This window comes from Anomalospiza imberbis, chromosome 4, assembly GCF_031753505.1.
Source record: "Anomalospiza imberbis isolate Cuckoo-Finch-1a 21T00152 chromosome 4, ASM3175350v1, whole genome shotgun sequence".
Taxonomy (NCBI): domain Eukaryota; kingdom Metazoa; phylum Chordata; class Aves; order Passeriformes; family Viduidae; genus Anomalospiza; species Anomalospiza imberbis.
In genome coordinates this window covers 43,450,789-43,477,437 of record NC_089684.1, presented here as the reverse complement: position 1 = coordinate 43,477,437, position 26,649 = coordinate 43,450,789, and the positions used below count along the sequence as shown (strand labels likewise).

General features: G+C 48.6%; 1 protein-coding gene across 1 annotated transcript in view; it reads right to left on the bottom strand.

Annotated features, from left to right (window-relative positions):
• Window positions 1-2,103: 2,103 nt before the first annotated feature.
• Window positions 2,104-26,649, bottom strand: part of ANTXR2 (ANTXR cell adhesion molecule 2) — a 78,998-nt gene continuing 54,452 nt past the window's right edge. The window contains exon 17 of the mRNA XM_068188139.1: window positions 2,104-3,939. Coding sequence (XP_068044240.1) covers window positions 3,901-3,939 — 39 coding nt within the window. The 3' untranslated portion in view covers window positions 2,104-3,900. The remainder of the gene's footprint in view (window positions 3,940-26,649) is intronic.

Sequence of the window (26,649 nt, the reverse complement as noted above, 5' to 3'; positions counted from 1 at the left end):
ACTAAGGAAAAGACCTGTCCTGCAGCAGAGGAAGGGTTCCTGTTGTCATGAGGCAGCACTCAATGACAGGGAATCAAATGGGGACTTTTCCCTCATTGATAGCACTGGGTTTCTTTCACCTTTCCCCACAGTCTGAATTGTGACCAATATAAAAGCCACTTCTTCCACAGCTGGAAAGGGAGCTTTGGTCTGAAACGACATAATATAGAATTCCCAAGTTCCTCTACATGTGCAGGAAAAACAGAGAAAAAACAAAACCTCCCCTACTTAGAACTTTCACCTTTGTTTTTTCCCTGGAGTATGTTAGTATGATTTGAACCATGAAGACATGGTAAGGTGACAACAGTGACCAGCGCAGTCTCACGTCATCATCACACCAGGGCAGTGTGTGTCCTGGGAGTTTGTGAAAATCCCAGGAAAGCTATGCAAACCTATGATGATCTGCATGAGGTGCCATTGCTGAGAGAGGTCAAAGATAACCTTATCTTTGCCACTAAAGCCCAGCACCTCCAGGAGTGGGAATGCACCCCTGTGTGGGAGTGTTCCAGTGTGATGAGGCTGAGTCAAGTGTATAAAACAAACTGCAGTGTGTATAATACAGTCATGGTGTCGCCTTAGGGATCATGAGAAGAAGTGGGATGTAGCTCAGAAATTTTCTGCAGGAAAATCCCCAACAGGAATTAGTACCAGCTAGACAGGGCTGTCCTGCATTGCCTAGAGCTCAGGATGAGCCTGCATCACAGCACTCAGAATTCCCTTCCATTTTGCCTTGGATCAGTCTGACCCAGCTCCCCCGGGTTACACACAGTGGGTTCATGCCTGAAGAATGCTGTAGTTCTTGTTAAATCAAAAAACTGAAAGGGAACGTGGCAAAAATAATTTTTAGTTCATATTAACTCCAATTCATTTCTGCTATTATCAAAATGTATAAAATAAACATAGCCTTGTCATACTGAGGAACTTCTTGTTCCCATGAGTTCTCCCTTGCCTCACTGGTGAGAGGAGCCCTTTGGGTTTTCTTGGTCGCATTGCTGGGTTCTTTGTACACAGCTCTTTAGAGTTCTCTGAGGCATTCTGAGCACTCCTGCCAAGGAAGTCTCATTTGCGTCATCAGAATCAGTGGATTTTTTATCACCCTACACCTCTTGCCTCCCAAATTATTTGTGATGGACATTCCACACTGTGTAATAAGGAAACTCTCAGGTAATATCTGCACCAAAATGCCAAGTGTAACATGCTGTGATATTGTGCCAGTTAGAAGGGAAAATCCATTTAGGGACCCAAAATGCGGTTTTGCTTGGGATCAGCCTTTCTGTGAAGAGATGCTTGTTTCACAGTTTTCAATGGGCAGAGGCAGAAAGAACAAAAAATGGTTAGTGGATTTCTACTTCTGTGTCTCAGCTGGTTACAAATATTCTTTGAGAGGCAGCAGATAAACGTGAGGGGAAAACCCTCTTCATCTACATGTTGTCCTGTTACACAGTGCAGCTCAGAACACGAGCCAGTGCTCCAGTGATACCTTGGAATGTGTTGAGTGTCCATGGAAAATGAAGGAAAAGTAAGAGGGAGCCAGTAGTGTTTTAACCTAGCATCTGGTGATCTCAGTGCTTTCAGTTGTGCCCTCAGCACCTTGAGGAGCACTGCAGGACCTCACCTGTGTCCTGGCACACCTGTCCAGCATTCGCTCTTGGTCTTGCATTGGGCTGGAGACTGCACAGAGATTTAGTCAGGTGCTTCAGCTCAGCCAAGGGCTTGCTGGTTGGGCTCTGTGGGTCAGATGTCCCCAGCCAAGGGTCAGTGCTACCCAAGCTGTGGTTCTGCAGCAACAGGGCATTTCTGCGGGCACTTAGTGGTTCTGGTTGTGTGGCTGATGCTCCACAAGGCATCAGCAGCGTCCTTGTGGCATTGGAAGGGTTCTACCCAGCCCTGGGCGGCCGGGACCCCTGGATGCGTCTGTAGCAGCTTTCTTCGCCATGCTGTGCAAAGGAAAGTGGGCTGCCTCTGGAAGTCAGTACCATGGGTCACCATGGAGCTGGAAAACAGAGGTCTGAGCTGTGGGAATGATGGGGAGGCTATGGGGGAGGAGAATATGGAAATAATGACTGAAACTTAGATAATAATTTTATTTATAGTCTAATGTGCAGACATGGCTGTTGCTGATGAGGCTACCAGTGACATAAATAAACTCAAGCAGAAGATGTAAGCGAGTGGATAAATGTAAAGGCATCTTTGGGTAGTGCCACGTATTTGGACATGGACCAAGAGAATTATTTCTGTCCCTTGCGATTCCAATGAAGAGCACAAAGGAGATAATTAGCCCAGGATGCTCTGCATTGCTCTTTCCATCTTGCACACATTCATGCCCACCAAATGTGAAATGTTCGCCTTTTCCCCTCCAACGTGATGGTTGTTGAACTTATTTTTAGTGTCATTTGATAAGCCTCCCTGCTCGCAGAGAGACATCCCACTGACCCAGCCACTGGTCATTGTCTATACCAGTTCCCATCAAAGCGGGCGCGCTTTGTCAGGTTTCGACTCGAATATCCATTCTGCCTCTGAAGTACAGTATCGAAAGTGACTGGATCATTTGAGCCTTTTTCTTCAGCTGCTCCCTCCTTCCTCCCCCACAGTGTTTCCGCTCACGCTAACATAATTTGGCATCGTCGACGTGACACGACACTGGTTTTTCTAAAAAATTATAATACATACATTGTCGATGTTTGGTGATGGCCGGCGCTCCCATAAATTTAATTTCCGAATTGATGGAAAGAGGTCTTTCCCACTGCGGAATCGTACCCAAAGCTCGGCGCCCCCTCCGCCACTGAGGAACGCACATACAGTAATAGGTCATTCAATGTCAAAAGGCATAAAAAAGATGAGCAAAATCTTCACAGGCTGCTGCTTGCTGTTGCCTTTAATTATATTAATTAAACTTTGAAATTCTCATGCAAAGAGGGTTGCTGGCTTGTGACGCTGAAGAGCCCTTGGAGATTTGTGGGGGGAAAAAACCCTGAGATACCAGCTTAGTGGCTACTGCTTCTTTTAATCTTAAAAAAAATACACAAGCCTACGACTGCTAGGTATGTTTACAGATGATGATGTTTTATGCGCTACTGAACTGTGAATGCAGGAAAGGGGAAAAAACCACCAGCCACAGTGTCAAGGTCTTGAAGCATCAGTCCCTCCAACTCGGCTCGAGATCTCTGCTTACAGGCTGTCTTCCCGCAGAATAACGCTCTAGTAATTCCTTCCTGTCCTGGGTGCATAATGAAAGAAAGGTGTCTTCAAAAACTAAAGGGCAAAGTCTTGCTCGCTACCGATACCTCGAGGCATCCTGTCTACATTTTGTCATGCGTGTGCACTTTTCAGTGTTAGAGTGACAAGATTTCCAGTCAGAAGGTTCCCGTAAGGCACGATGGAGGGAGCTGGCAAGGACTGGGGATCTGACATGGCTCTGAGGCCCTTGGCTCTGCGCCTGCTTAGCCTGGTGGGAATTGTTATCCTGTGCCCATGGCGAGTAGTCCCTGTGTAAATACCACGTGCCTCCACCGCAGCTGAGTAACGCTGCATCGCCACTAAAAGCACATTGTGTCCTGAGAACTTGTAGTCCTTAAAAAAACAGCAAAAAACAAAAAATAGAAAAGTATTCTCATCTTTGGTGTCTGTGCTGTCCCTTCGGTGTCGCACAGAGCCAGGCACACATGGCAGTGCTGCTCTCCGGGGCACAGGCAGAGCACCAGTGTGCAGTTGGAATGCGGGCTCCTGGAGCAGGGATGCAGGAACCTGTGGAGCTTGGGCTGCAAGATGGTCCAAGGGATGCGAGGAAGGGCTTGGTTCTCTCAGCTGGGTAGGACAGTGGCAATGTGGCTGTCTCTCCTCCTGGTATCTGCTTCTTCTCCTCTACTGAGAGGGAACTCGGGTGAAGTTGATACAGCGGCCCTGAGGGAAGAGAGAAGCTGTTACTGGTGGAGTAGCACACAGACAGAGGTTGCTGGATGCTAGAAGGAGGCTGTAATTGAAATTCAGATGTTTGGGAAAATAACAAACCCATGAAAAACCTTTTAAGAATTAATGGAAATTACCCAGAGTGAGGCACCGCATTTGCCTTACAAATGTGTGCTCTAGGCAAGCACGAGGACACGGGCGACACATTCTGACACTCCCAGGCCTTCTGTGAGCATAATTCACAAATTCTGTCAAGCTGCAGTGAGCAAACCCAAACCCATTTGACCGTGGGGAGGAAAGAGCATGGGGAAGGCAGATCCTGCCCCCGAATTTCCCCTGAGCCAGGTCCTCACGCAGTGAGCGTGGATAGATGTGACTGTTAGTTAGCAGAGCTGCTGCTGATCTGAAACTGCATTTTTTTAGCAATAACCCTAGCTCTGCATCTACATACCCAGTACTTAGGATCTGTAAATTGCTGTGCACAGAAGGGGGTTTCTTGGTGATGGCATATCCATAAAGGGGTCCAGGTGAATCCTGACGGCTTTCAGTGTAGCCGAAATGAAACAAATCCAACACCAGAATCTTAAACCTTCTTTGTTCACTTGGAGCTCATTTGAATGCCTTAACTCCCACAGGGTCATGGGGTGTTGGAGTAGGGTGTGCTGCCTCAAAGCAGCTCTCTGGCACAGCAGCGATTCCTTCCCTTTGGTCACGGGCATCTGTCAAGGATGGTGCCACATGAACAGCACTGGCTTTGGAGCAGACAGTACTGCTTGTGCTCTGCATCCTTATTTCTGCTTTAAGAGATGCGCTGCTGGAGAGAATTTACTGCTTTCTGCTTAAACCTGGGAGATTATGGAATTGCCAAATGAAATTTGGGCTGGGTTTCATATTCCTGTCATTCATTTAGTTTGATCTCCAGTTTTTCTGAGTATCAAGGAGGGTGATGGCACACAGTTATCTGGCATGACTCAAGCGGGGCTTGGCTGGCACGAGATGGGTAGTGTTTTCATCAAGGGAATGTTTCAGTTCTGTTTCTGTCAGCTGTTTAAGAAATATAAAACAGGTGAAAAGGTGGGGACAGGAACCATAGGAACTTCTGGCTGCCACCATCTGTATTATAAATGTAGAATAGATGTGGAGATAAATCATGGACTTCTTTAGGCTGGAAAAGCTCTTAAGATCACCTAGTCCAACCATTCCTTCATCGCTGTCAAGGCCACCACCATGTCCTCAAGTGCTTTTCTCCAGGAAAGCCATCCACATGGCTTTTCTGCCAGGGAGAGAGGAGAACCTTAAACAAGCACTGCCTTTTGTGATTCCCCACTCATCTCCCACATCTCTGCCCCCAACTTCTTTATTCCACGACTCATGGAGAAGGGAGGAGAGAGAGAAGCTGTGTGGTCAGGCAGACTCTTGCTCGTGTCACTGGCAGGGAAAACACCCTAGCTGGGGAATCTCAGAGCCCTAAGAAACACCAGCTCTCCAAACACTGTCAGCATCAGACATGTAACATGTAATAACAAATAGACTGCCAGTTTAAGTGGGAAGTTCAACCATTTGCATTCTAGATTGGCAGACTGAGGCAGGCAGAAAATAAAAGGTTGATGTTCACTTGTTAGGGGTTTATCACTTCAGATCAATATGAGCTGCAGGTTTTCATTACTAGAAACTCAGTGATGTGACCAACAGCACTGTCTCCTGCAAACTGGTGTGGAGAAAAAGCTGTGGACTCATGTAAGTCCTTCCTCAAAAGGCATGCAAAACCTCCCATGCAATGATATCTGTGTCATCATTGAGACCAGCTTTTAGAAACAGAATACTAAATTCTTCTTCTGATTAATCTGACCTTTACAGAAATAACTATTTACTTAAGTAGAAGCACTATTTACAAAACATTAGTCTCACCAGTCTGGTTCTGGACTTCCCAATTAAAACATGCATGTTCCATGTAACCCATTTCACCAATGCATTCTCATCCTGGTGGCATTGCCAGGATACCCCCAGTGTGGGGAGTTACTGTTACACTCATGTCCCTGTGCTCAATTAAATCATCAATCCAATCAATTTGAGTTCTGACGTACCATGCCTTGTAAATCACTGGCTCATAAACCTTAACAATACCAACATGTAGTCCATATGAAATTGCACTAAATTAGTGGTTTAGCACGAGAGTAATTAAAAACTGAGTTATGCATGCATTCTGTGATCTTTGCAGGGAATATCAGATCTGTCTCCATGCACCAGATCCAATAGGAAAAACCTCACCCTTCATGCTCACAGATGCACCAGAGGTACTGCAGGGGAAGAACGTGGCAGGTCTTGAACAGCAACAAAAAACAGGAAAAATATCTATGGCAAGGGGGTTTTCCTAAGGAATTCTTTTATATTACATCAAAGCCATTTCTTTAGTTGTTAAATTTCTTACTGAATATAAATTACAGGGCAAGGTGGAAATTCTCACAGGGCAAGGGATCTCAGTGAATGAGTGCTCCCACCAAACCCCAGGTTAGCACCTCACCTGGAAATGCCCAAAACAAGGCACCAGGAGGGGCCTGCAGGACCAACTCTCCCCCTGCTTTATCTGATTCTGCTTCTTCTCACATACACCCTGTGGCCCAGCCTGCACTTTGCATCCCTCTAAGGATCAAAGTTGAGGGCAGTGGGTTCTTCCCTGTAGGCCTTGCACTAACAGACAGGACTATGTACACCTCTTCCTCTTTGGTAATGCAAGGCCCTTTCCTGCTTTCCACACCTCTTCAGAATCATTACCTCCCCATCTCCTGCTCACTGGGATAACGAATGTGCTCTGGGCCTGCACACTCATGTGCAATGGTGACAATAAAAGGGAATTCTGAGGGAGTAAAGCTGGGAGGGATTCAAACTGGTCATGAGGTGCCAGTGCCTGGCAGCACCTGACTCAGAGTCCTGTTTCCTTGCAGAAATGATCCTGGCACTTCCCCTGGGCAGTGGGAGCATTACCAGAGTGCCTGTGCAGGGCCAAACTATGCTGACAGGGCCCTCAGTGACCTTCCTGTTCCAGAGGTGGCAGAAGCAGCATTACCTAGAGCTTGTGTCACCTGACCCACCTGGGCACTAAAATCCCTCTGGCATTGAATCTGACTGCTCCTTTCTGGCTCTGCTGCCTGGGATGTATTTCAGTTACAACACTCAATCACCCCATAAATACCCACTTGACAAGTGTACAGCTGAAGGGACCTTTTTTTTTTTTTTTTTCTTTTCTTTTGAGGTCACTCTTTACTGTGAAGAAGGGCTGCTAACCCACCCCATCCTGTGCAGCTCTGAACAGACCTCAGGGACTGGATGTTGGCAGCATCTCTCTCCCACTTGCTCTTTGTCCCCCACAATGTGGTAATCCCTTGTTCCAGACCCCTGGAAAGCTCAGGGTGTCATGGGTGTTTGAAACTGGCTTCCCATCCTGGTGACACCAAGCCCAGGCCTGTGCTGCCGCGCTCTGAGCACTCAGACCTCCTCTGTGCCCAGGTGTGCTGCCACCAGCACGTTTGTCTGATGTCAGGCAAATCCATTGCCAGTTCTTCCTGTTACCTGCAGCAGAGCCCGCATACTGCCATTCTGCAGGTGGCACCTGCAGAGGTCCGGGTGGGCACCCCTGAGCCATGGTGTGGGAGCAGGACTTAAACCCCCAGAGAGCTGCCTCACAGCACGACCTGCTGCTGGATGGAGTGCTTGTCACACAATTCATCAGCAGTAACTCCTTAGAGGAGTGCTCCTGAACCGGTGTTACTGCTGCAGGCACCGGGATCCATTCCTGGGGCTCCCTGAGGCAGCTTTTTCCCAGAATTCCTGAATTGCTGGCTGAAACACCTGTGACAGAGCTGAGATGAGCTCCAAGAACACCACAGGGTGGGCTCAAAGGCCTCTTAAAGAACAACATCATGAAAAGAAACAAATGACAACTGAATGGTGTTGTTTGGGCCCTAGCAAGAATTTGTTTTTTCACTTCAACAAATTTTGCCAGCAGCCTCAGTGGAAAGGGATATAACTTTGTGTATTTTCCTCAGATTTATGTAATGTAGCCTCCTTAGCATGTGTGCATGAACGTCATCATCTTTCCCAGCAATGCAACAGTCCTGGATGTCAAATTCCGAAGGTCACAGTGTCTGGCATTCAGGAACTGGTTTCACAAGGGAACCCAAAAAAAGGCTGCACAGTTACAGGTACCTCACAGCCACCTTCCACCCCTTGGACCTGCTTTAGCTGAGGGGGAAAAAGGGCAGGAAGACAGGACTAAGTTGTTTTAAAAAGCAGTTCCTATGTTTCGCATCTGATAAATGCTGTATTTTGGAGTACAGGCCAGCAAATCAAACCTGACAGGGAAAGGTTCCAAAGAGGAAGTTTAAAGATGCTAGCCTGGAAGATTTTATTTTTCAGTACCTGTGATTTAGATGTGTGTTTGGAGTACACACTGAGGAGGGCAGGGCACGTTTATGTGTGAAATGCTGCTGTTGGCACGTGGGGTGGCTCATACCCACTTGGTACTCACTACATGCATGGAACTACACACAGCTGCTGCTGCCCTGGGAGCCAAGGGTGTCTTTAGTGCACTGGCAACTTTGAGGAAATGCCATTAGAGCAGCTTTTTACCCATGAGCAGCACTTACTGGGGAACTGGGCATATGGACAAGTCAGCACAGTTGCTCCATCTTGGCAGTGCATGTCACCAGGGGTGTATCCCTGTGGGACCTGGGTGCAGGGGCTCTGCAGCTCCCTGTGTTCTGTGGCACCCAGCGAGAGCCACCTGCACTCCGCCTGTCTGCGGGTGCCCTGCACCCTGCTGTGGACAAGGTGGAATGGAGATGTCACAGGACTGTGGGCAGCCAGGGAGGGGGCAGGAGCAGGTGCTGGGCTGGCCTGAGCTCTGGCCATCCTGCCCTGATGGGTTTGGGTAGCAAGAAAAGGGAAGGATTTCTCTCCTTTCCCAAGTTTTCCATGACTGCTGTCTTCAGCAGTTGTCCAAATAAACTCCTGCCTTGACCAAAAGTCGTTGTGACAAGCTGCCTCTCCCGCGAGCTGGCCTTCCAGGGCTGGGAGGAGGGAGTGCCGAGCTGCTGAGCTGGCCTGTGGGCCTTGGGGGAGGGTAAAACTGGCTGCGTTTGTAGCATCTGCTTCAAAAGGAGGTTGTGGCAAATATTTTATTCAGCAGAGTTGGAGGTCTCCTGTCTCTAGAGGGCAGGAGTTTGTTGTTTTCCTCATGCAAGGCAAGCACTGCTTATGCAAAAGGAAAGGATGTGGGAATAGCCTGCAGAGTCCCTGTTTTTCCAGCACAGATCCTTTGGAGCGAGAGCCCTAGCTCATTCTCCCTGACCTTTGACAGTGAGCCTCCCTCACTCCCAGCACTGCTGCCTCCCTGGAAGTACCCCCATGACCTGGCAGGGTCTGACCCTTTCCTGAAGGGCATGTTCTCAGTTCCATTGCAGGTGCCTGCCAATGGAGGGCTCTTCTCCTTCAGCTCTCCTTAGTCCTTGAAAGGCAGAGCGAGGCCATTGCACTGCCCGAGGGAAGGTGCTCTGTGTCCTGGCGCCAGCCCAGCGCACACCTTGCTCAGCGCCAACACTCAGCCGCTCACGCGCGTGCTGCCAAAACCAGGACACATCTCCTGCCATCTCCACAGTGACGTGCATCGCTGTCCCTGGGACAGCTCCCTCTCCTCCTATGGGACACTGAGGGGTCGGATTGTGATTCATGCTTCCAGGTGAAGCTCTGAGAACCACACATGCAGTACTGCAGCGTGTAGGGAAGAACAGGGGAGAGGTTTTCTCTGAGACATGTCTCAGCTCTTTGAGCTCTTCCCAAATCTTCTGGGACAAATCCCTGCTGCAAATAGGGATCCCATTTATGTTATAGGGGGTTTCTAGACAGACTGACACCAGGCCTGATCTCTAGTGCCAGTTTCCTCATGTCAGTATCCTAAACAACTTCCTGAGTTTGGTACATCTTTTTTAGGAAGAAAAGAAAGATAATCTGCTACTACAGAGGCCTCACACTTCAAGTCTTTTAGAATCAAGAATCGGCCTGGTGAAACCATATATCAGCAAATTCTAGTGCTTTGGGGCCTTTTTTATCTATGAGGAGAAAGAGTTCCGAGGAATGGTACCTCTAAAGCACAAGTTAAAATATTCCCATTATCTTTCCCTTCTCCCCTCTGTGCAACCACTGTGAGAAGAAAGCAATTTATCCTTCTCTGAAATCAGGCGTAGCAACAGACAAACCAGAAGTGTCAAAAGACCCATTCTCCTTAAACTCCACTTCTGCTCTATCATGACCTCAGCTCAGGCCACTCCTAAAATCCCTTTCCTTTAGGAATACTTCCCAGTGTCCTTTTCCTGATCAACTTTCTAACCTGGGCCTTTCTGAAGAGAGACTCTCCTCTTCAGATGGCTCAGAGATTAAAGACCCAGGTGCTCTATGGCTTTAGGTGTGTAAGTCATCCAGGCACATGTTCTGAGCCCATAACAGAGCAATGGCACAGCATTTGGATCCTGGCCCATGGATTATACAGCATCTGACTGGCATGTGGCAATTGCTTGTAAGGAGAGAAGGCAGCCCAGTTCTGTGGTATTTAGGACACTATGGAAATAATTTTAAGCTAGTTAGCATACAATTACTGTAACTAAAAAATCCACTTCAGAAATTCTGTGGGAAGATGTCAATCTGTTTGAAGCAGCAGGCAGGGTTTAAGTGGGGGCTCTTAGGAGGAAGACTAGCAAGGCTGCAACAGGAGGGTGCAGCTCCCTGAGGTTGTGCCCACTTGGCTGGGGCTGGCTCTGGCTCTGGCTCTGCCTCTGGCTCTGCAGATGGGAAGAGAGAGCCCAGCAGGACCCTCGTTCTGCACACATACTGCACCATGGCAGCCCTCTAGATGCCACTGTCACCCAGCTGTCCCAGCCCTACAGCTGGTGACAATTCTGTGCTGCTGACACCAAACACTGGGCCAGGAAGGACACAGGTGCCAGGCTCTTCTCCATCCCTCAGTCACATCAGCTTCCCTGGTACCACAAGAGTAAACTCTTCTTCTTGCAGACAAACCCCCCAGCACATTTTTTAGGCTGTGGTTGGAATGCCAAAGGGATTAGTAATTCACACTTTTCAGGTAGTTGGGCATCCCACTCCCCAGCAGCGTTCTCTGGTTTTGTACTGCTGAGGCATTTGCTACAACTCCCCCGTAGGTGCCAGTGTCACTAAGTTAGCAGCTCGGTTAATTTTTAGGCTCTGCTTCTGCTCCTGTGTGCCCTGCTGAAAATCAGGAATAGTTCCTTTAAAGGCAGCTGCATAAGACTCATGGGACTGGGATGTGAAGGATCCCTGGACTGCGCAGCGACAGGGTGCAGTCTGTCAGGGCCTTCTGCCTGGCCCACTGGCTGGCCTGTCACACAGAGTGCTGGGAGCCCTGAGCATGGGTCCACTGGGATATCCTCTCTTCCTGCCTTGGAAATGGGGCCTGGGAGTGGAGGCTGCATTCCCCGAGATGTTTTTTCCTCATCAGATGTGCCTATGGAGATGCCCCTGTTCTCCAGCAGTCAGGAGAGGTGTCCTGTGGAAGCACCATCAGGCTGAGTTTACTCCCTTCCCTGTGCATTTTTCCTAAATGTCCATTACCAGTGACTACAGGAAAAAGGGATTTGGTGGAGTGTTTGTGTGCTCCGAGTGCTGAGGAGGGACATGGTATTTATGGAATTTACTCTATTGCTGCCGGATCCTGTTCAGATCCCCTGACTCCCAACCCCTCTGTGCCATGTTTCCTCTCAGAAGTTCTCCCAAAAATCATGGGAATTAGAGCAGACTGCTGAGTTTGTTCTGGTTTTCGATTCCCACCTTTGCCTTTTCCCCTTTTTTCCTTCACTCAGTTTAATTTGTATAATGAGTGAGGGCTTTGGAGGGGCTTTGTTACACATAAACCCAGAGATGGTGGCATTAAGTGCATTTGCTAAATTAATAAAGAAATCTGCGTGTTTGCTGTAGGGTTCTGTTGTTGATTTGGGAACAGTGAGCTCTTGCAAATCTCAGCCTTCACCTTGCCAATCCCCGTATCCCTCTAAGTGCACTGCAGTTCCTTGGAACCTGTGGGGGGTTGGTGCTGGCATCCTTTCACTAGATCACATTTATGCATTAGTGCCATCTGTGCCTGCTGCACCTTCTGTGAGCCAGCCCGGCCAAGTGACTGGCAGTTATCTAGGACTGCACACAAAAGGAGAGGGAAGAGAAAGGGAGGAAGGAGGAAGAGTCAGTAGGGATGGCACCTGAAGCTTCCTGTGTGCTGGTGGGTCTGGGGAGCACAGACCTGCACTGGGGTCCCTCCCTGCCACTGCTGAGTCCTTTCTCTCTAAATAACAGAGAATACCTGTCTCATGACATTCAAACCAGTTCTCCCTGTCCTTGTGTTCTGGAGGAGAGAAAAAGTGCCGGGACATGGGAAAAGAAGCTGCTGCAGTCTGGGGACAGTTGGGGGACAATGCCGGACTTTGTACTGTGCGGTGTTTCCATCAGGGCAGGGCTGGGCCCGAGTGGTGCCATGGTTCTGTGAGCACAGGGAGGAGCATGAGGGGATGCAGGGGTGGCTGTGCTGTTTTTTCCATTTGCCTTCTGTTCGGGGTCTCTGCTGGTAAAAAAACCTCTTGTGTGAAATGGCCTCTCAGGAGTTCTCCCCATCATTAACAGGACAGGAGAGCATTTGCTGTTGTTCCTGTGCGGGGAGCTGAACTGCTCCCAGCACTCAGGTCCATGTGGATGGAGTCTGGGCACTTAGAGATCATGAACTCCCAGCTGAAAGTTTGGATTGATCTGTCCTACAGAGGCAGGTACAAAGTACAAGAGCAAACAGAAATACAAATGGAAGAGTTCTTACACTGAACATAACTGTGTGCTAAGAATTTAGAATTGAATTATCTGGCTTAGAAATTAATTAAATCATTGCAGTCTCAGTCTGTCCAGAAAAATAAGGTGCCTTAGCCAGACTAACTTACATCAGGGAAGGAGCACACAACCCCCTGGCAGGGGTGGTGAGCAGCCTCCTGAGCTGAGCACACTTCCTGACAAGGCTGGGGAGTCATACCTTCCTCTCAAAGCAGGACTCACCTCTGTGTGTGCCTGGACACAGCCCAGAGTGAGGGAACTCTCCTTCTCATAACTGAATTTATAAGTATTTACATATAATAAGTACATCTTCCTGAATTTTTTTTTTTCTGAATGACCATTTTCACACTGTGGAGTCTTTTCCACTTAGAATATGATACTTAGAATTCAAGATTTGCTTTTTCATTCTTTCCATATGTTCTGCGTTAAACATATGCTATACTTTATATTTAAAAACTAGCAGCAGCAGACTGAAAAAAAATTGCCCACACCACACCAGAAAAATATGTTTGCTTCATTATCCAAAGCTTCTGGGTTTCTGTAGTTTTTTACCAGGCAGGGGGAAGCACCCTCGAGGCCAGTCTCAGAATGGGAGATAATGCAGAGGAGCTGTGGAGAGAGGGAACATCTGGTTCTCACTAAAGCATGGATAAGGCTAGCCAGAGCTTAGAGCTGTACACAGCCTGGTTGAGGTAGTGATGGTGTTGTCAGCTTTGGAATTAAGGAGGGAAGCTCCTCCAGGTAATTCAGGAATTGGCCTTGAGTACTTCTCTCCTGAGAAGCTGCAGTGATGCAAAAGGAAAAGCAGCAGCATGTGCTGGGTGTCTAGGTCCCTGCCCAGCACCCTTCCCCTCCCGGGTGGGCTGAACCAGATTTCCTCCTGAGCATGGAAGTGCAGATGGCTTGGCCAGGAGGGACACACACCTGGGCACAGCACAGGGTCAGGCCGGGATGGGCATCCATCCAGCAGCGCTGAAACACCAAGGAACACACTCCCCACTGTTAGATATCTGCCTGGCCTGGAAGGCTGGCTGGGGCTGGGGGGCTGGAGGATGGCATTGCCAGTGACAGTGTGCTTTGGGGCATTCCCAGAGCTTGGGGCAAGGCTGGGGGCTGCTCCCAGGGCCCAGCCTGAGCCCTAGCTGCACTGGGCCATGAGGAAGGGCACGGTCAGATCTCCCCAAAGGAGCTGTGCACCCTGCAGAGGGCCCTAACCCAGCTGGCAGATGTGTGGGCACAGCACAACACCCCACTTCAGTGTCACTGGGAGCCATGCTCTGAGCTGCCTCGTGCCTGAGGAGACACTTGGGAATGCCACCAGGAGGAGGACACTAGAGTTCTAAGGGATTTGACAAAAATTCAGATTATCCCACCTAGCGAGATTCAGGCTGCTTGAAGGCTCGGATTGGTTTGACTGGACAAAGGAAAGGAACAGCCCCCACAAAAATCCCTGGGTGAGAGCTGGGAAGTGGCTGGGAGCTGTTAACTGGCGGTAAAGTGTAGGAATGCTGTGATAAATGGTGAATTTGGGAAAGGTGGCAGGGTTTGTCACAGCTATTACAGAGCCGAATGAAGCATGGTTGCCATGGCAACGTGGTGTTTGTTGTACACAGAATTGTGCCGTGGGCTGTCCAGCGCCCTGCTCCCCCCAGGTTTGGGGCTTTTCCAGGACTCTTGGACTCACAGTCTGGGAGGCAGAAGGCAATGCCCCAGCGTCCTCCCACTAGGTACGGCTATTTTAAACTTTATGAAATCACTGATAATTTAGACCTTGTCTCTGGAATTACCTGGTAAATGACCACAGCAGCATTCAGAACTAAAAAGCAATGAGGTGTGCACAATTACCTTCCGAAGCTGCAGCCACACATGGACTGAAGCCTGAATTTAATTGCAACACGGGTAGATTGGTGCCTTTTCTACATCCTTTCACTGACAAGCATGTCAACACTTTGGAGCTGAAAGCACAACAGAACCAAAGCCTGCACTGGCAAATGAGAAACTTCTAAATAAAAATTCTCTGGCAGAAATGAAACACAGGTTCGATTATTGTAATGCATTGCGTATTTCAAATTATATTTTCAAACAGGTGTAGTTAAATGAGTAAAAATAGTTTTGTGAACTGTCCTCAAATGGTTTACATGGATTTAACTGCAGTTAATGAGGGGCTGATTGAAGTTAAATTACTTCTAAAATTTTTAAATGACCCACGCATGTTGTAAGGGGCCTTGTACCAGCTGTAATAAAATTCAATCCAGCTGGTCTGTCCTTGGCCCTTGCAAGGCCATACTGACATAAACAGCCCTTTTAAGCCCGCTTTGCTTGTGTAAAACCCCCTGGTTCTAATTGTACCTTCGCATGAACTAAAGGAGGTTTCAGAGTCTGTGAATTACATCAGCCAAACAAGTACACAAATTCAAGCCCCTTTTTTCCTGGACTGATCCCGGGGCTCGGTTCACACAGGAAGGTGCACAAAATCCAGCAGTATCATGTAACACTCCATTAGAACATGTGAAATGTAAAGATACTGGGAAATACAGTTAGGAAATATACTTGTAAAATCTAGCCAAACAATCAGGATTAAAAAAATCAAAATTCAACAAACCAAATCCCAGCAGGAGCAGCTGGAATGTGGTCAGTCTCTGCACTGATTCCAGTTGGATTCCAGAGCAAAGTCTTTCTAAAGTAAAGGCTGTTCCAGCAGTGCTGCAGCCATGCTACCACAGCATTATAAATTAATGCCAGAGATGCCAAAAGGCCCCTTAAGTAGAAAATGTCAACATGCAGATGTTGAGCAGATTCACAGGAGCACTAGGAGCCTCCAGGTACCCCTGGGACAGTTCCCACCCCATGAAGCCGTCAGAAAGCCTGAGCCCCCAGCCCTACCACAGCAGCTTTGCTGGTGGAAGCGGTTCTTCTGCAGACCAGGGCAACTCGTGGTATGGCCATTTCCCTGCCACAGGCCCTGTGGGGCAGTGTGTGGCAAAAAAAATCTTCCACTCTGTGAAGGAGCACACAAACTCAGCCAGGGCTTCCTCACAAAGAACCAGCTTGCGCTTGTGCAAAGCTGCAGCCTTTGGAGAGTAACGCGGAAAGAGGAGCACATGAAAATCCCTTTGCTGCTAGAAGTGAGGGACTTAGATTTCATTGATGGCAGCATTTGCTAAGTTAGGAGAGCTTAGTACGAACCTCTGATGTGCTCAAGGCACAGCCTGTGTGATCTGTGTTCGGTTTGCTGTAGGTGGAACACGAGCAGGACAGACACGTGATGCTTCTCCGTGAAGTGTTCCAAGGCCTGTGCATGTGGCACTTGGGGATGTGGGTTGGTGGTGGCCTTGGCAGTGCTGGGGAAGTGGCCAGACTTGATGATCTGAGAGCGTTTTCAATGTGACTGCACCAAAAACTCAGCGCTGTAATGGGTCTTTTCCTGATCTCTTACTGAAGTGAGGATTATAGAAGTTAGGTGTGAAATGACACCAGGAAACACTCAAGAAAGTATTTTTGTGGAAGACTGAGGTTTCCTGTACCACAGCTGTGCTGCATTACCTGTCCAGCCCTGTGGTACCTCTTTGGGAGGACATTCTCACCACGCCTTCATTAATACAACTACAGAACAGAACAAAGTGTTGCTGCTCTTTATCTTTTTCTTTCTCCTTCCCCCAGACAAGTGATTTGGCTGTTCCTAATTAAAATGAAGAAAAAAGTGGCATAAGCTTAATTAAGATTTTAATTCAGTTAGAGCCTATAGGAATAAATCACTGCAGACTTGGTAGTGACAATCAGAAAATACATTTCCTCCTCTGTCACAGAGATGGTAATAAATGATGGGAAATCCTGAGACAGGGATGCAAGAGCTTACAAGTGCAGGTGTGTCTCTAACCCAGGTAATAACCCTGTGTTTGCACCTAGGCTGGATCAAAGAGCAGTGAAACTGGCTTTCCCAAATATAGGTATTCCCAATTCTGGTGCTGGATTTTTTTGGTGGGATTTTGGAATATGGACCCATTCTTTGGGAGCGCAGGTGAGAAACTGCAAAACATGTGAAACACTGCGGTTTTCCTAAGCAAAATGTTGCTTTCCTTAGGATTAAATAGTGGTGGTGAGCACAAGAATGAAACACAAACACCTCTCAGCTAATGGCCTGACCGTGGCAGGTGGGGTGAATATGGATAGAAATTAGGCCCAGGTAGCCTCTCCACCTGAATCTGTACAGAAATCCTGGTTTTACTGTGCTCACAGAATAAACCTAAAGATCCCCGGACACAGACAGAGCTGCTTTGAGCAGCACTTCAGACTGTACAAATAACGTGCATTTTAAAACTAAAAACTGCCGTAATTTTAGCAGTTCTGTGATTTTTTTTTAAATGTAGGACTGTATCTTCACTCCTTGGCTAGTAGTTTCTCTCCAACAAGTCTTACTCTCAGACTTTTAGTATAAGTTTTCAATTCCAAATGAGGAATTCCTTCAAATTCCTTCAAAAAATTACCAGTTATCAAGGAAAAGGGACTGCTGGTTTTACAAGACTTAAGAATATAGAAAATGCATCATAGGATGTTGAACAGGCACAGGACAAGTGCACTTCATTTTTTTTGTCTGGGAACTGGGCTCCTCCCTCGGCTGCTAAGCGTTCCAAGTCTAGGTTGAAAACTTTTGGCACAGGTAAACAGAAGCCAGTGGTGGCACCTCACCTTTGCAGGCAATAGCAGAGGCTAAAGCTGTTCCCCCAAAGCCCAGCTTCAGCTCCCAGGTCACTCCCTGATACTCTCATGTGGGCACTGCTGGTGGGAGCAGTGGCTGGACAGTCTGGCCCTCCTAGGATCATTTCATTGACAACACTCCCAGATCAGACATTTTGATGGAAAATGCTGTCCCTGAACAGTGACAGCATTATTTTAAACTGAATGTTCCTTTGGAATCAGCCTTGCCGCAGTTTCAGTCACACACTGAATCACGGATCCCACTTGGCTGGGTATTCCCCTTTGCCATGTTGAACGAAGAAAAAGAAACTGCAGCAAAAAGAGGCAGAAGTAACACACCCGTGCTGTGGCCAGTCCCTTCTGTCACTATTACCCCAGGGCGGGCAGGAGGAGCGACCCAAGCACGGGCTCTGCGTGGGCAGGCTCCTGTCTGAGCGCCGTGAACACCCCTGCCCTTCGCAGGACCCCTCCCCGAGGTGCCATCCCAGTGCCTCACTGGGCAGGGATGGGCCCCGGCCAGCTCCCAGGGCCACAGGACCATTGTAGCAAAGTGTGCAGTTGCATTTTCACCATAATTAGGTGCCTAATTGTGCGCCTGGGCCTGGCTGCTGTCTTTGCACGTGGATTTAATGATGATTTATCAAGGAGCTCTCTGGCCACACCTTGCTCTCCAGCCTGCCAGAGGCAGCCACAGGGTAAGAGGTGAGCCTGAGTGCTGACTTGTCCCCAGCTTTTATTTTGAACTGAATGCCTGTTTCTCTTGGGGTTTTTAAACCACTGGAGCAAAGGGAGAAGTCAAACTCCCAGTGTCACTGGGAGACAAGCACACTGCTGCACTAACAGCTGGGAAAAAGAGAAATTCCAGGGAAAAGGCCAGGGCCAGGTTAATAAATGAGATTTCCATGCGAGGCATCCAAACAGTGTTGCTGTTGAACTTGTCCAGTGGTGTGCTGTCAGGCAATAAGAACCTGTACCAGCCAAGGTCAAAAGAGATTTCTTTCAAGACAGATAAATTCTCAGAGTACTCTCTCAGGATCACCCAGCTGCCTTTTAACTCAGAACTGCCTGAACTGCAACACTGGAGTTATCAGGGCCAGCTCAGCTGCGCAGCCACGCAGTTGGACGCTTAATAGACACAGCACTGTGAAAATGTCTGTTATTTCCCTTCAGTGAAACACTTTTTAACTACAGCATCCAATCACTCTTTATGGCGTATGATGTCAAAAACACTTACTGCACAAGCAGAGATCTGTGTTTCTTTTGCCACAGACAATAAATCTTTAGTGTCTTCTCTTGCCACGCATCACTCCACTTGCTCTCAGGAGGCACCATACGCCTCTCTTTCCCTCTGCCTCTTCTAGCAAGGTCACTTTCCAGTGATGAAACAACTTTTCCAGAAGGTATAGTGTTCAATAATTAATACCTACTGATAATAGCTTCCCAAAGCAGTGCTTTAAAGCTCTAATGCTCATCACAGACTTGCAGTGGGAAGAGCCCTTAAAGTAGATGTGAAAATACCAGCCTCAGGGAGCTGGGGTGCGTGTGACCGAATCTACACCATGGAAACAGACAGACCTGTAGCCCTGGTGCCAAAGGAAGCCCAGCCCTTCCTCTCACACCAGGCAGCACGGCTGTACTGCAGGTGTGAGCAGGTGAGGTCACTCCCATGCATGTGCTCTGGTGTCATCTCCCAAACAGGCACATCTCCTGCTGCTCCCACTCCAGCACATGCAGGTTCTGTGGGAACAGGGTCTACAGTGGGAGGATGCTCGTGAAGGTGCCCAGCTGCAGACATTGAGGGCTCTGCGGGTGCTCAGACCATGTCAGACAGGTCAGGGACAGACCCTAATCCCAGAGTGTCAGCGAGCCTGGAGCACCATTTCCCGCTGCTGTTGCGGAGTTCCCTTCTCCCAGCCATCTCATTAGCACCAAACTGGCCTTTCCAGGCCATCTCCAGTGACAGCAGCCTTTGGCAAAAGCACAGCAAACGCTGTCCCTAAGTATGCACTGGACAAACCAGGGGATCAGTAGTTTCAGTGTTTCTCCTGGCTGACAGGGGGTGCCACGTGGCTCAGCCCGAATGCAGTAGGTGAAGCAGTTATTCATAAAACTGCTCTTCAGAGCCATCTCATGAACAAAGCCTCTGTGCCACAACTTTCTACCTAAGCAGCGTGGTCCTTGATAAATGCAGGGGGCTTTGTGTAGCTCATTCTAGACTGGCGTAGGATCTGACTTGGCTTGTGTCTGTGTACGAGGTGAAATCCCTGCGTCCTAAGCTCCGCAACAAGTAAGAGTGTACTGATGGGAGAAAATCTGTTTTACACTGTTGTTCTTTGGCCCCAAATGCCCTTGTCATGGTTTTTACAGTTTAACTCTCCCATTTTCATCCCCTAGAAATGCACTGTGAACCCCTTTATCTGGATCAGCCACCCTCTGCTCCCAGCCGGTACTCAAGGCTCACCAGGGGCATCTCTCCTTCCCCCTTCTGGCCATGGGCTTTTTTCATTACTTGGGGCTCACATCACCTCTGCACATGTGCCTCAGTTCCCCTTGTCCCTCGGGAGAGCCCCGCTGCTCTGCCCAGAGGACATACTGCATTTAGGGATTGTATGGCCATGGTCCAGTCGGAAGGCATGTCCTCCCTGCTGCAGGGGGGACACAGCACACTGCATTACTCCTGACTTCTCTGAGCCAAAACCTAGTATTACTCTCCTTTTTTCTAAGCAGAGCATTTATGGGTTTATAAATCAGGACAGACTGACATCAAACACGCCCTGAGAGTGCCTCGGAGCATTCACAGAGTGCCAGCTGGGCATGTGGCTGGCTTGGGAGGAAGGGGCCTTAATTACAATCAACACAGGAAAAATTTAAGGAAAGAGGATTCACACAGTTTTAATGCACAGATTCCTACGTACAATGGAAAAAATTATATCCATTATATTCTCCTAATCCTTCAAACACCTTTCTTTTTTTTTTGTAAATGTTGTTATCAGAGGGAAAAACCTTACTGAACTGCTGTAATCATGGAGCCAATTGGCTCTGATGACCAATAACCACCTGCTGGGGCACAGCAATGTCACCAGAGGGGACCGAAGGCTGTTCCAATGTGGGAGCAGGTGGGCTGGGAGGGGCATTCCCATCACTGCCCTGGCCACTTCACTGGGGAGCCTTTGTCTAGAGATGTTGTTTCAGTAAAGGCATGACAGCAAATGACCTGTGACTGGTTCTGGCTGGGTTGTGAGAGATACTCCAGGCACCCACATCTCCCCAAGGGGGCAAACAGAGATGGGAACAGGGCAGCGAAACAGTCCTGAGAGGCAGGGAAGCAGCCCTGGGAAGAGAGGCTGCACTCAGACATCCTCTCAGTCTCTCCTGTGTGAGCAGGGGAGCTCCAGTGGCACTACTGCGAGTTTCTGGGGGAGTCCCTAATTCAGGAGTGCTCTGCTGGGCTGGGAACATCCTTCACAGAATGGAATGATAGCCTCAGAGCCCTTGGGTGCTGCTCTGAACGTTCAGCTCTAAATAAACAATTTTCTTTTGGATCATAATATGCTTATTCTGCTCATCATTTTACAGTCTTTCCAGATTTCAGTAGGTTCTATGTTTTACTATAATGTAAAATAAAATATCATCCATCTACTTGGGTATGGAAAGATACAAAACCTGTTACAAGCTCCTGTGTGCTTTGTAGCTTCACTTCCTCTCTGCTCAGACAGGCACAGTTTGCATCCAGAAAGGGAACTTCTATTTCATGCTAGTAAAGAATTTCTGTTGTTCCACTGGAAAAAGGTGATAATGAACTCCAATAAAATTTACTGTTTTTTCATTGGATCAAACTGTTTTACACTGCCACGCGTGGCCTGCTGGACTAAGTAATAAAGACAGGGTAAGGCTGTGGGAGAAAACTGCAGCCAGAAATGTGTCTGAGGAACAACCACTACCTTAGGAAGGAGCAGTACTGAGCCCCAGAGCACACACGAAGCTGCAGCAGGGAAGCGCTGTCCTAGGAAGGCTGTCACACCATCCCCAAGGTTATGTTCACAGCCAGATGTGTCACCCGTCCTGAGGCTGCAGGCCAGGGACACTGCTCCTCTTCCTTGGTCACCTCCTCAAGCCTGCTCCAGTAGGATTGGAGCCTGGCAGGAGCTGAGCCCACCTGAACTGCAGTAGTTGATCTCATGTAGCATTTGCCCACCAGTTCCTAGAAGTTACAGAATTCTTTTCGGAGTGACTGGGAGGGGACAGACCTGTGTGCACCCACAAACCCTCTGTGACAAGGAGTAGCATCAGTAACCATTGGTGTGAATTCCATTACCTTCCTTGGAGCTTGTGTTTAAACTGCAAGAGGCTGTGACACAGCCAGCCCACAGAAGTGTTATGGGGGTTTTGTTAACGCTTTATGGATCTGTAGTTCAGAATGCACTTAAACATGCAAGGACTGATTTCAGAACAAAAGTAATTTTGAATTATGGGAATACAGTAATAAGATCAGAGGTGATAAATGTAATTGTGGATCACTTTTCTTCTCCCTCTCCCCACTGTCTGCCTCCCCATGCAGCAGTCACATCCAGCAGCATGTGTGCTGTAGTTCTTCCCAGCTTTTGAAGAGCTGTAGAGGAAAACAGCTCCCCCCCTGCCTTCTTTTGGATAATGTTGTGCACAAAAGGATTAACATGTGCAACTGCTTACAGGCTTTAGAGCCCCGGGTTGGGCAGGGCCTGGGTGGGCACATCTGAGCAGTCTCTGAACTCCAGTAGCTGCAGTTTACCACAGGTTCGTAACAACTCACCCTGGTTGACTGAACGAGCTCGGGCTGCCACAGCCATGGCCAGTGATAGCACACCTGCCAGGTCAGACAGAAACTCACTTTCTAGAAACAGCTTTTCCAAGGTGTTTTCACATGTCTTTGCTGCTGGTTAGAGGAGCAAAGCCTAGTTCCAGCCTAGTTCTGTTCACCTCATTCTGCCACCACCTCCCATCTCAGAGCCTCTCTGGCTCTGGTCACTTATTTCCAGGATCACCTGACTCTGTTATATCAAGTATTTGTGCTGATCTCCTCCAAAATGGCAGTGGAACCACAGCCTGGATTTTTTAAAACGTGCCATGTCGTTGTGGAAGAACACTGGGACCTCTCACTTAAATCTGCAAAACCAAAGAATGCCATTTGAACACTAATCTAGAAAAATGGCACATAAAATTTATCTGGATTAATATGCATATCAATAATAACAGAGGTATGGGAGTTCATAGTGTGGGAATGTAACCTTTATGCGAGGTGTTTTTTCATTTCCATCCCCTTTTGCTGAAGAGTGTGTGAATGCAAACGCTTCCATGGCGCTGCGTGTGCGTTAGCCGCGCGAGCAGCTCCCATACAGCGATGTATGTATGTGTAAATCGTGTGAATGTAAATATAGATAGGCCATATGTCCCCAAAGTCCCAAAAGAGCATCTGATGTTGATATGTAGACAGTGTGTTAAGGACCTTCCTAATTAATAAGCCAGATTAAAAACCTCTTGGCAATCAATTAAGATTAATGACAGAAGTCATTCTGTCTCCCCCTCCGCCCGTGTCTCGAGCTGTGAAAACCCTGGGTCGGGAAACTTTAATCCTGTTATCCGCTGCCTCCTTCATCTGCAAAGCCTGGAGATTAGCTCAGCGGCCATTCCCGAATCCCGGCCAGCCGCTCGGACAGCTGCCCTGTGCCGCCAGCTCACAGGGGAGGAATAATCTGGGCAAGGGAACAGGCCTGGTGCATCATTCTACTGCAGCTCACTCCATGAGAAAGGTGTCGTGAGGATGAGCAAAACAAATGTGCTTGTTGCTTGGGAATCCTGCACAGTGAAACACTCAGTGAAAAACAGCCCCTGCCCTGCCCATGGAAAGGTTTCCTTTGGCTTGGCTTGGGGGGCTGCACTGCTCGTGCACTGGCCTGGAAGCTGTGGGGCACCTATGGCATATCCGTGCTGCCCCCAGCACTGGCGTTCCTTTCTCCATGGCTGTCATCCCGTGCCGCTTGGCCTTGGAACTGCTAGGCAGGTTGGTTTCTCCCTGCTCTCTCATTCCTACCAATGCTCACAGAGGGATGAGTCCTGAAGGCTCGTTTAAGAGAGCAGCAGACTCATCTGCACCAAGGGAGGCAGTGCCAAGAACTGCTGCCTACGTAGTTGGAAAAATATCCCTGTTTCTCCTGACACCAGCACATCCTTTCTTCAGCAAGATGGTCCCTCCTGCTTTCACTGACTGACAGCAAATCCAACTGCCAGGAGAGCCACTCTAGTCGGGATGGGCACCTGCCAGGCAGCCAGTCAGACCCTCCTGAAAGCAGCTCAGGTTACAGGGAGAGGCCATGATTCCAGTGACCAGGAGCTTCTTTTTGGAGGGAGCACTGCTAGCCACATCTCGCACATGCACAATGTATTACTTTTGTATTATGCAGAGATGCTCAAAAGTAATAGTTTAAACAGATGTTTGTGGTAACTCTGCAGCCATTATTAGAAAAGAACTTTAGGTGAATACTAACAGGCTTAAAAACAAGTGCAAGTGTCTTCCTATTTAAAAGGCTCATTTGTACATGGAAGTACCAGCTGGAAGCATTCTATAGTTCTCCCCTCTTCTGATTCTTCTGGAATGAAGTACAGTCTTTCTTTTCTTTTACCACTGACTCCTATTTCCATCCTGATAGGGCAAAATCTTCACTACAAGTGCTATGGGCTATTTGTGGACTTAAAGACATTTGTCTGCATAAATGCACATAGGATCAGAGTCTCAGCCACCATCACACTGCAGCAAGCTCAGACAAAGAATCCAAACTACTGATGATCACCTCCTTGCGCTAAACTGTGACTCGGAAAACAAACAAGGATTTAGAGGAAAAACCAGGCCCCTGAGGCTGGCTTTGTGCCCCTGTCCCAGGCTGTGTTCCTGGGCAGCCCCAGCCTCCTGGGAAAGTAAATTCAGTACAGACCCTTGGACATTGAACTGGTTTATCAGAGTAGCCCAGAGTGCTGTGACTCTGTCTTCTTTGCCCCTTTAATAAAAAAAAAAAGGAAGGAAGTCTAGCTAGGAGCACAGACACAGGGTAATGCATCATTTATAAATTACCTTGTTAGCGCAGAAAACACCACATGGCTCTGCAGCCGAAATCTCCTGCTGCGGACTTGCTCTGTTTGATGGGAGCCCTTCAAAAGCGCTCGTGGCTTAATGGAGGCTGTTTGTGGGGCCTTCGATCCATACCTGCTGTCCCCATCCCTCACTGGGAGCCCGGCGCAGCTGCCGTGGTGTGCAGCTGTCTCTGAAGTGGCTGCATGTCCTCAGCCCCCAGCACAGCCAGCCCGCGTTGGATCTCTGGATTTGTGCCTGAGGCGAGCCGAAGAGCAGCTGTGTCCAAGCCGTGCTACCTTTAGTGTTGCAGCCCCCGGGCCCCACGTGCCCCGGCCTGCCCCGTGCTCCCGCAGCCGCTACACAGCTGTGCCCACAGCCTGCTCGGTGTGCCCACACCTGGGCGCTGCCCGCCTCCAGCAGCCGCGGCTCCCGGGGCTCCAGCCTCCCTGGCAGCCTCCTGGTACGGCCCTTGCACTGCCTGCCACACGGCACAGCCAGGACAGCGCGGAGATGCACAAATAGCTCGCTCTGCTTTGATACTTCATGCCAAAATTTCAACTGCCTGATCAAGCACTCAAATTCAGCAGTGAATTCTTTTACGAATGGAACTGACAAGTTCTTAAACAGTAACAGAAAGATGATGAAATAGAACAACTCCACAGCTCTCTCTCTGTGTGTGTGTGTGTGTGTGTGTGTGTGTGTGTGTGTGTCTCCCTGTGCACACGCACACACACACCTGGGGCCCACCATGGGATCTTCACCCAGTGTGTTAGGAACAAGGAAAAATATACCATTTTTTCCCCCGAGATGGCAAACACTGCGCAGACAGAAATGGCACTCCACAGTGACACAGGTCACATCTGACCCACCACCCCTTTAGGCACAAATATCACTCCTTTTCCCTTGAACTACCGCTCTGTTTCTCACAAGCTGAGGTGCTGGCCAGTGCTGCTCCTATCAGGCCCAGGGAAGACAGGTAACTGACTGCACAGTGGCTCAGCAAAGCCTGCCCCGAGGGCAATCCTTACAGTAACTCCCTGTTTTTAGGGGCAGAAATCCCCCAAACGGCCTAATTGACACTTTTTTAGCCTTTTAAGGCACCACTTCGATGTTCCTGTTTACAAGGAATTTATCTGTTAAACTGTATTGTGCCATGTAGTTTGTGTGTAGATTGCTGTTGTTATTGCTGTTCCATGTCACATGCATCATTCATGCAAAGAGTGACTAACCTGCCACGGTAACAATGCTAACAGCTGTATCCAGCTGTGCTCTCCACCTGCAGCACTGCACTTGGCCATCCTGCTGCTTCCAACACTTGCCTTACCTTAGTCTTACCTCTTCATCCCTCTGAACAGCACCAAACTTCATCCCAGGAAAATAATCAAAATTCCCGTTATCTCCCATTCTACCACATGTAACTCCCTCCCCTTCAGCCCTCTCATCCTCTTATGTGGCCTTCATGTTGTATGGTGCATAGACAGTGTTCCTGCACAGCAGTGCCCTAGAGTACATGAGACTGTGACCTGCTGCCATCCTGTTTAAAGAAAAACATTTGCTCCCATGGTTCTTCCCAAGTGCCACAGACAGGAAGCTGAGCGGACCCACGAGATAAATGCTGACATTCAAAGTGATACTTTTCTGAGGAGCAGCAATCAAAAATACTTGACCTGGTTTCTCTATCAGAGGTGCAAACAGCAGCTCTGTGTCCTCAGCAGCATTTGGGGGAGATGCCCCTTTTTCAGTGGCCACAGATGTTCCAGGAGAAAGGATGGTCTGAGAAACACATTTCCTCACCTTTTTCTTCTGTGAAAGGTGTCGTTGGTTGGAAGTGCAAAGCTCTAGGAAGCAACTTGCATGGACATTATTGCCAGCCTCTGCTGTTACAAGCAGCTGGGTCTGAGAGTGATTTGTGTGCCTGTGACAAGAGTTTACCCTGCACAAGGCTGTGTTCCTGTTCTCCACCTGAGCACACACCACATCCAGCACCCCTCCCTCTGCCTCTGGGAGCCCCATGC